The sequence below is a fragment of the Tasmannia lanceolata genome, unplaced genomic scaffold, assembly GCF_043159265.1.
Source record: "Tasmannia lanceolata isolate RefF3 unplaced genomic scaffold, GAP_Taslan_0.1 ptg000012l, whole genome shotgun sequence".
In the NCBI taxonomy this organism is placed as follows: domain Eukaryota; kingdom Viridiplantae; phylum Streptophyta; class Magnoliopsida; order Canellales; family Winteraceae; genus Tasmannia; species Tasmannia lanceolata.
Genome location: NW_027518689.1, coordinates 7314817 through 7325259, shown reverse-complemented (window position 1 = coordinate 7325259; position 10443 = coordinate 7314817). Strand labels below are relative to the sequence as shown.

The 10443-nt window shown below is 41.6% G+C and overlaps 1 protein-coding gene across 1 annotated transcript; it reads left to right on the top strand.

Annotated features, from left to right (window-relative positions):
• Positions 1–5302: 5302 nt before the first annotated feature.
• On the top strand, positions 5303–8738 carry QKY (C2 calcium/lipid-binding plant phosphoribosyltransferase family protein). Its single transcript, XM_077391701.1, has one exon. The coding sequence runs from the start codon at positions 5654–5656 to the stop codon at positions 8621–8623; it is 2970 nt and encodes a 989-aa protein (XP_077247816.1). The 5' UTR covers positions 5303–5653; the 3' UTR covers positions 8624–8738.
• The last annotated feature ends 1705 nt before the right edge of the window (positions 8739–10443 follow it).

The window sequence follows — 10443 nt, the reverse complement described above, 5'->3', positions numbered from 1 at the left end:
CAATTTGGAAACAAGAAAGAAAGAAAGAAAGCAAGAGGGGAAAATTGGAAACAAGCAAAAAATGTGAGCTCTCACATTGAAAATTACTATTTCTCTTTTAACCATAGCCTTTTTGTATAAAAATCAAAGCAAACAATTCAAAAAAAATCCAAATTCGTCTTTTTTCTCTCTCCTCCCAAGAAAGAAACCTCATCTCTCTTGAAGTGTGTTCATCTCTCTCAAGGGTTCTTCACAAAAGGGATTCTTGAATTCCCTTTTCTTCTTCAACAAATCACACATCAAGGATCTTTAGGGTGTTCTTTGGGTCTTCTTCATCATATAAAAGGGTGCAACAAAGCTTATACCTCGGATCTACGCACCCTAGAGACAAGGAGCGCGATCAACGGTAGGATCTTTATCTTTGTAATATTAAAAGTAGAAAAGCATGCTAGGGTTTTACTTTTGATAGATCAAATCAATGATTTTTTCCTTGAAATTCCAGTATGTTATAATATAGACTATAAATTTTTAAAATCCAAAATTTCACCAAATAATTAATTTTTCTCCATTTAATAATGATTTTCTTTCATTTTTTATTCAATATGGATTTAAATCGGATTATCAAAGCAAGTGTTTGAAAATGTGGGTTTCTTTACAAAATGATATTTTTTGGGATTTCTATAAAATAAAATACTACTGGAAACTTAATTTTCAATCGCGGTTTGGCCGTTTTAATTTTCATTCTATTCTTCAAAATATAACCCCGAAAGGGGTTATTTCTTGATGAACGAAGCCAAACGTATATCAAACTATATTCAAAATTTGTGAAATCTTGTTTCCAAACCAAGTTGTTGATTTCCAGCCCAACCAAATATTTTTGGATTTGTTTCAATTTTTGTAATCCGGTTTTAAATTATTTTAACTTTCGGCCATTTTTAATAAATATCAAAAGGTTTTAAAAATTGATAAAACTCTCCAGAATTAATGTTCAATAATAAATTTAATTTCTCATGAAATTTTTTTTTTCGAAAAAAGGTTTTTTTATTTGTTTTCTAATCGCTTCTTTATTTTACATGTCGTAATTCTTTTTTATATTAAATTAATAAAATTTAAAATATTTTTCCTACAAACCAGTAGTTTAAGCTATTAGAAGGTTAGCGAAAAACTTTCAAAAGATTTTACAAAGGTTTAATATGATTTCACAATTTTCTTTTAAAATAACGGGTTTTAATTTCTAGGAAACAAAATTCCCTTTTTATTCAAAAATTAATTTTATGGAGGAGTATTAATTATTAGGTCTTGAAATTTTGACAGTAAATCATATAACTTATTTTATATCTACTGAAATTTGTATATGAGTTTAGGATATCATTTAATCTACTTTTTAATTGATTTATTGATTTTATCTTAATTTTGTGTGAATTTTAATTGGCATCAAATCTTGATAAACACCTTTGAAATTTTTACAGTAGTCTATACCATGATTCTATTTATACTGTAATAGTTTTACTTGATTTGAGATTCGTATGCTATGAGTGGATTTGTTAATTTGCAATCTGACCTAAATTTTGGAAATTCAGAAATTAATAGGAAAACTTATTCCAAATTCATGAAATTTTTCCAGTAGTCTAAACTCATTCATATCTTGTTACTGAAAAAGTTACAATAAATTTAGAGTTCGATTGCTTAGAGTTACTGTGTAATCCTAGCAATCTGGTCTTAATGTTAATAAATCATAACTTAATAGCAAATCAACACAAAAGTCAGTGAAAACTTTCGGAAAACCCTAATTTTTCATCATATATTTAACCTTAAAATTTTTTGAAACAGAAACCCTAGAGGTTATAGATTCCCTTTGTAAATTGACTATGATGTGACGGTTTAACTGCCGAGATCGCATTCATAATCGTATACTAATTGTGATCGTTCCTGTATAGTTTGAGCATGTAAATTATAGTATGTTGTTGGCTCCGAGGTCCACTGTCCATGAAAATCCTGAGAATCATGCCAGGCAATAATATACTATAATTTATGTGTTAAATTATACAATGATTGAGAGCACGATGCCCTTCCATGGATGCAACTCAAGGCTGAAATTTGCCAACCATAGAGCCTTTGGCATTCCTTAGATGTTAGGAATCGAAAATCTTTGAAAAATTGAAAATTATTTACTTAATAAATCAAGATCATTTGATCAATGCTTTTGGAACCGTTGGATAACGGTATCTCTTCGTAAGGACCTTTAGAACCGATTAGGAACACTTACCTCGCGTTGTGTCCTAGGTTTTAGGGTGTCCTAGAGTTAGAGAGTTCAGCCTTATCACAACTGATTGCTATGGATAGCAACCGTGCCATAGATATAGTTACACTAGTCACCCAATTTTCTCCTAGGACAAACCTAGTTACGTAGGATGTAGGTTAACCTGCATTAATCTAAGGGACGTCTTGCACATAGATAGGACCATATAGCATCTTAGATGAAGTCTTAGGATAATAAAATCTTCAACTTGAACTAAATAATCTCTCTTAAACTGTTGAAACAGTTAATCCAGTCTAGATCAGTGTCCTAGATGAATTAGGCATAAGTAGCTTAGTTTAGGTGCACCGAACTGCGTCGACTCTGATCCGAGTGAGGCTTGGGTACGTAGGCAGCTTGGATGCTTGATGGCATACCAATCACGAGTCGGTTCCATACATAAGTGGTGGGGTTTTGTATATTAATCCTTAAATTAAAAGTAATTAAATCACTTAGGACTTTCCATGAAATTAGAATTTTAGGAGAACTTTCACTTAGATTGAATTCAAACAAATTAAGAAAATCAAGATACACATTTACGAATTATATTGAAATTATATCTTAGAATGCATATCACATAGTTCACACATTAATATAGAGTTAAATGAGCCATTTAAAAAAAAATCAAAAGAGTTAACTTTTAGAATTGAAGACCGATTATCAGGCAGAAATGGTGCATGTGGTGGTAACTCCCCATACCTTCCATTCTCGTAACCAGGTAACGGGTCTAGATTTCTGGTCAATTATAGGTCCTAGATCCCTCATCTAAGTGGCGACTCTGTCACTCTCTTTTGTGTGGAATTCGGATTGCCTTAGTGATCCCAAGTTCACGGAAAAGATGAATTAAATCACACCTTGCTAGGCTCGGCGGCTTACCCCTGCCCTTATGGGTACTGGGTTGCACGTTTGTTTGCACCCTATGGCTTGGTTGCTGCCTGCTTGGTTGGGTAATTAAAATTAATAATAAAAAGCACACGCTATTCGCGTGGGTACGAGAAACCAAGAGAGAGCGTGGCGGCTCGCGCCCCACCCCTCTCGCAGGATCGGGTCCCACACCTAGTGGTAATCCTCTTGATATAATGTAAAAATCAAGTTCAAAGAGATTTTGCTTTTATATCAAAGAAAAATGGGTTTTGATCTTTCTCAAATGTTTAAAAGCTTGTTTAGATAAGTTTTAATGATATATATATATATATAGTATATTTGAAAGTATGACCGTTTGGGGGTAAAACTGTAAAAAACGGGGTTGAAAAAGTCAACCTGTGCAAGCCCTAACGGCTAGTTTGCCTGACCGTCGCGATCGACCGAGCCACAGCGGGCGCCCTTTTTATTTTCAAATTTCTTACCGTCGCGGTCGACCGGCCCATGGTGGGTCGTTTGGCCAGGTCAACCTGTTTGCTCAAAAATTCCACTCAAAAACCTATGTCGGTCAACCGACCACGGCGGTCACCCGCCCAAACTCATGACAAATTGTTCATGACTTTCCAAGAACACGTCCACGGTCGACCGTGCCGCTATTGTTCGAAGGATCCTGGAATTCCTGCCATCCTTCTACGGTAGCCTGAGAAGCCCCGGTCGACCAGCCCTGTATAAAATTCCATTTTTAACTTTAAAATTTTGGGTCTTTGGGCTTTAGTCCTACGTTTTTAAACACATTTTTGGGTGTGTGTATGGTTTTCAAAGATGTAAAAAGTTAAGTATAAAAACCATTTGAAAACCTATTGAAAGTGCAATTTTACATAAAATCAAGAGGAATATAAATACATTCTAAAAATGATACCGTTAAGTCTTCTTGGAATGTATTTGCTCTTTCGCACTTCCTTAGACTTCTTTAGCTTGAGTGAACATCTTGAACTTTGTCTTGGCTTTTGTGACTTCTTCTAATCTTCAAATCATGTTGAGAGGTGCATGAGAAGTCATCATGGCATGTTCAACTCCAAGCTCCTTCTTGACACTTGTTAGGAACTTGTGGAATCTTCATGATGAGCTTCTTGATTTGAACATCTCCAAATGAGGATGTCCTCATTGTAGGTGCAAGCTCTTGGTTCCTTTGCTCCTTGATCCATAAGCCATGTGTTGTGAAGAGTTGTGTAATGACGATTATAACATGAAATTCCTGTATACAACACAACACCTCAAAGCAACACATTAGTCCATAAATGCTAATCAATTTGATTTGCTAACATCAAAACAAGAAGGTAAGGTGAATAATTAACCCATGGGAACCCTTGGGCTTACAAACATCAAAAGAAAAAACTAAAAGAAAAGAAAACCCTACATATAGTCGAAAAGACCAAATTACCCATAAGAGTGACCAAAGTGGTCACATGACCAATAAAATGCCAAATCTGGACTGGGGTTTTTATATTGCTCTCTTACCTTGTTTTTGTAGCCGCTCGGAGTGTTGAGCTTACTTCAGGTGGTTCATTTGATGCTCGAGTTCTCCGACGATCTCCTCGGCCACGTCACTAGTATCGGGTGTCACTACATCACTTTCCTTCTTGGTTGACTTGCCCAAGGAATTAGTTTCCATGTTTATCTTGTACAACTCCAAATTCCCTTATGGGTTCGGTTTCTTATTTTAAACCTTCGAACTTTTAGGAAAGTTGTGGTGCTAGGTTCGGTCTTTACCCTAGGGACATCTCTTCTATGAGACAGTCACTCGGCTCAAGTTTGCTATGCATAGGGAATGAGTGAAATACCTTCTTTACCCTTGCACCGTAAGTAGTAAGTTCGGCGCCAAGGTCAGCTAAATGCCACATGTCGTATGGGCTTATTGGACGGACGGATTTTACCCCTAAATAGGGAACGGTTCAGATTCAATAACAAGAAGTAGAAATTAATAAACATTAGGATTCCATGATTCCCCTGAACTTTTTGAGTAATGGTATATCTAAAGCAAGGCTTATAAAATGGACGGCCCCGATCAATCATTGTTGGGACCCACTAGAGGCTTTTTGCCGCGCATCACTGTATTACAAAGAGGCCGTGCTCCTAGTTTGGCATTCCCAAACAAACGCGGATAAAAAGAAAGAAAACTTGGCGAGAGGGAATGGAATCTGATCTCCCACTTCCCTCCACCATCCAACATGGGAAGGAAACGCATAAATACCCTCTCAAAAGTTGAAGCAAAAAGCAAAGAAAAGGCAACAGTCATCTGACTTTAACCCCTACCATTTTGATACAGACACCCCCTTTCCATTCTAACGTATCATTCCTCTTCAAAATAGTGAAAGAAAAAAGCTAACCGAAAGCAAAAAAAAAAAAAAAAACCAGTCATTTCTATTTACCATCATTTCTGTCCTCCCTCTCACCCTTTTTTCTCCCCTCTTTCTTCACCAGAAAATCGATTCTCCTCTTGCCGAGAAAGATGTGAAAATGACAACGGTAAGAAAGCTGGTTGTGGAAGTGATCGACGGCCGAGATCTCCTCCCGAAAGACGGCCAGGGAAGCTCCAGTCCGTACGTTGTCGTGGACTTTGATGGCCACCGGAAAAGAACCAGAACAGTGATCCGAGATCTGAATCCTGTATGGAATGAGACGCTGGAATTTTTAGTAGTCGATCCAAAGACTTTGGAGTCCGAGGAGCTCGATATTGAGGTGTTTAACGATAAGCGGACCGGCGGGAGTGGCCGGAAAAATCATTTCCTCGGCCGGGTCAGGCTGTATGGTAGTCAGATAGCCAGGAAAGGAGAGGAAGGTTTGATCTATTTTCCTTTGGAGAAGAAGAGTGTTTTTAGTTGGATACGTGGCCAGATTGGACTCAGGATCTACTACTTTGATGAATTGATCGTGGAGGAGCAGAAATCTGTTCCGCCGCCGGACAATCCTCCAGAGCTAGAGAAGCCGGAGGAAGAAGAGTTGCAGAAGATCCCGGTTCCGACAGAAACCGCGTTGGAGATGCAGTCTCCCACAAGAACTGTTGTCATGGAAGAATCTCCCCCTACGCCGGAGAATCCACCAGAACTGGTGCCGGAAGTTTGCGCTGATCCGATGGTGGAAATGCGGAAAATGCAGTCGCCCGTGGTGAACTCTGAGAGAGTTAGAGTACTGAAAAGACCGAATGGAAATTATGCTCCGAGAATCATCACCAGCCGGTTTAAGGGCGAGCCGGAACGGATTCCAGCATACGATCTTGTAGAACCGATGCAGTATCTCTTCATCCGAATCCTAAAAGCACGCGCACTCTCCACTGCGAGCGACAACACTTATGTAAGGATCCGAGCGGGGAGTTTTTTCGTCCTATCAAAGCCATCCGCATATTGCCGGCCGGACGAACCGCCCGGCAACCCGGAGTGGCATCAAGTCTTCGCGTTGGCACACAACCGGCCGGATTCCAGCGGTTCCACGCTCGAAATCTCCGTCTGGGAAGGCGCCACCGACGCCTTCCTAGGCGGAGTATGTTTCGATCTGTCCGATGTGCCGGTGCGCGACTCGCCAGACAGTCCGTTGGCCCCTCAGTGGTACCGACTAGAAGGCGGCGAAAACTCCGGTGGTTTTCAGATCTCCGGTGATATCATGCTTTCGGTCTGGATCGGAACACAGGCCGACGACGCCTTCCCGGAGTCATGGAATTCCGACGCGCCCTACGTCGGCCATACTCGATCCAAAGTCTATCAATCACCAAAACTATGGTATTTGAGAGTGACCGTACTCGAAGCTCAAGATCTCCAAGTCCTCTCTCCTGCACCGGCACCGGCACCGGACGTCAGAGTGAAGGCTCAATTAGGGTTTCAAACGGCGAGAACCAGACGTTCTACTACTAACCATAGCTCCTCCTTCTCATGGAATGAGGATCTGTTTTTCGTTGCCGGAGAGCCGCTTGAAGATCAGCTGAAATTAGTCATTGAGGACCGTACAATCAAAGAACCGGTGTTCATTGGCCAAGTAATTGTGGGTCTTAATTCAATCGAGCAACGGCTGGATGAGCACCACGTGGCGTCTAAATGGTTTGGTTTAGAAGATGGTTCTGGTGGGACCTCCTACTGTGGGAGAATTCATCTCCGCCTATGTTTAGAAGGTGGGTATCACGTGCTGGATGAAGCGGCGCACGTGTGCAGCGATTTCCGGCCGACCGCTAAGCAGCTCTGGAAACCGGCGATCGGAGTTTTGGAGCTTGGAATTTTGGGTGCCCGCGCGTTGCTTCCGATGAAAACAAAAGGTGGTGGAAAGGGGTCCACAGACGCGTATTGTGTGGCAAAATATGGGAAAAAGTGGGTCCGGACTAGAACTATAATGGACAGCTTTGATCCGAGGTGGAATGAGCAGTACACGTGGCAGGTCTATGACCCTTGCACCGTATTAACAATTGCTGTGTTTGACAATTGGCGAATGTTTGCTGACTTGGCGGACTTGGAGAAGCCCGATTACCGTATCGGGAAGGTCCGTATACGCGTATCTACGCTCGAGAGTAACCGTGTGTATACGAATTCGTATCCGTTGCTGGTTCTATTAAAATCCGGCGTCAAGAAGATGGGCGAAATTGAGGTGGCGGTGAGGTTCGGCTGCCCGTCATTGCTGCCCGACACGTGTGCAATTTACGGGCAGCCAATGTTGCCACGTATGCACTACCTCCGCCCGCTCGGCGTGGCTCAACAAGAGGCATTACGTGGCGCGGCTACAAAGATGGTAGCTGCGTGGCTGGCTCGGTCCGAGCCGCCCCTCGGGTCCGAAGTGGTCCGATATATGCTCGATGCGGACTCGCACACGTGGAGCATGCGGAGGAGCAAGGCTAATTGGTTTAGGATCATGGCGGTCCTCGCATGGGCCGTTGGATTGGCGAGATGGGTCGATGATATCCGACGGTGGAGAAACTCCGTCACGACTGTGTTGGTGCACATTCTCTATTTGGTGCTTGTTTGGTACCCGGAATTGATCGTCCCCACCATTTTTTTCTACATATTCTTAATTGGTACATGGTATTACCGGTTTCGGCCTAAAATTCCAGCCGGGATGGATATTCGGCTATCGCAGGCCGATACGTTGGACCCGCACGAGCTTGAAGAGGAATTTGATGGGTTTCCGAGCTCAAAGGAGCCGGAGATCGTGCGGGCTAGGTATGATCGGTTGCGGACTTTGGCAGGGAGGGTCCAGACTGTTTTGGGAGATGTGGCGACTCAAGGGGAAAGAATGCAGGCATTGGTGTGTTGGAAGGACCCGCGGGCTACGAAGTTGTTTATTGGAGTTTGTTTGGTGGTGGCGGTAGTGATGTATGTGGTGCCACCGAAGATGGTGGCGGTTGCGCTCGGGTTTTATTTTTTGAGACACCCCATGTTTAGAGACCCTATGCCTCCGGCGAGTTTGAACTTTTTCCGGCGGCTTCCGAGCTTGTCTGACCGGATAATTTAGAAGAATCAGAAGGTGTGAAATAGTTGTGGGTGTTTAATTAACTATTGGAGTTATTCTTCTAATAAGAATGTAGAGAAAGAGAAGCTTTTGACTTGGAAATTTATTGAGGCTCAAATTTTTGGGGGGGCCGGGAGGGTGATGGAGAGGGGGGAGGGGGGGGGGGGGGGGGGATTGTTGTGTATTCTGATCTGTCTTAAAAAAGTGGATGACAATTTTTCAAAGCGATCTCTGTTGTGTTCAATGTCGTCTTTTGAGGTATATATGACGAGACGAAATGATAGACTTTTAAGGTGGAGCAAGAAGTAAGAAAAGAATACGTAAAGATCGGCGCCATGATTTCCGGGGGGCTCGTTTTGACAGCCTAAAAATTAGTTTTGACAGCTATATCAGTTTGTCTTATTTGTGGAAAGGACAATGCTATGAAAGGGTTTTGCTAGGGAGCATCCCACAAGGGATTTCCCCCGCAGGCTGTTCCATGAGAGAGCAGCCACATGGGCTCACTTTTCAATAGATCTTGTCTTATTCATGAAGTGGTTGCTCTCTCATGCAAATGCCTTCTGCAATGGTCCCTAGCAAATCCCACTATAAAAAATCATTGGTTAATATTGTTTTCCCTATTGATCACCCTTGACCCATGTGAACCGTTGGATTTAGGAGTGTAGGAGAGTCACGGATCCACTTCTTATTGGATCCACTTATTTTTTCGATCTGTCTGGATCCCTTATCGGTCAGATGGAGAGTTATTTGGATCTAAATTTTGAGTCTAGGTCAAGATCCATTTGGACTTGGTCCGTCAATCCCTTGGTCCTACTTATGTTGTACTTGGTGCTAATATCCGTGAAGCAATCTGAAAGCCCTGCCTTATTAGTATAGTGTGTGGGATCTTTCTATACCTATCGGTGTGAGTCAAGTTCTGAAGCTTGATTCAACCAATGAGATGACTTGGGCGGCTGTAGAAGCTGTTCACGGCGCAGCAGCAACACTTGTACTATTCCAAGGGCTAACTCTCATTCTAATAGTGGGCTCTTATGGTCCTATTTGTTTCAGATTGTGACACCCGATTGTGAGGCCCCCAACCGGATTATTGTCTCAAAATTGAGACAATAATCGGTTGGGGGTCGGGCCTCACAATTGGCTGCAACAATTTCAAATGAACAGGGCCTAACGTTTCAGATTATGATAACTGATTGTCAGCCCTAAACCTGTTATTGGCAATAACAGGTTTAGGGCTGACAATCGGTTATCATAATTTGAAACGAACAGGGCCTTAGTGATGAGTGAAGTTCTCTAGTTGTTTAGGGCTAGAAGAGAGAGAAGGAGGAAACATGAGAGAGAGAGAGAGAGAGGAGGAGGAGATTCACCATTGAAACGAACAGTGAAAAAATGAAATGTTGTTTGATTGTTGTTTTAAAATGCCATGAAAACACTCATAAATGAACGAAACTGTTATATCTATTTTTGTACATTGAAGCCCTCCATTTGAATCTAGGATTTTCCGTTGGATTTTGTCACAATCTAAAATAATTTCGGACCTTCAAATATGGGTCCAATTGACACAATTCGGATCCAACTGCTATGCTCAAATGCTGTGCATTCATGTTTGGATCCCTTAGGATGCATTTTACAAGTGTGGCACTTATGTGAAATAAGAAACATATTAGTCACCATTTGTGTCGCGTACCGGTAAAATGGGAACATGGTTGGCCTCCGTTGTTGCTATTAATCAAGAGGAAGGATTAAAACGTTAAAAAATGAAAAGCAAAATAAATTAATATTTTTAGGAGTCATGTCCCCACCAAATTAACATAGGTCAAAAGAGA

Excerpts from the sequence above, each read along its gene's own strand:
- QKY (XM_077391701.1), top strand. The coding sequence starts at position 5,654 with ATGACAACGGTAAGAAAGCTGGTTGTGGAAGTGATCGACGGCCGAGAT.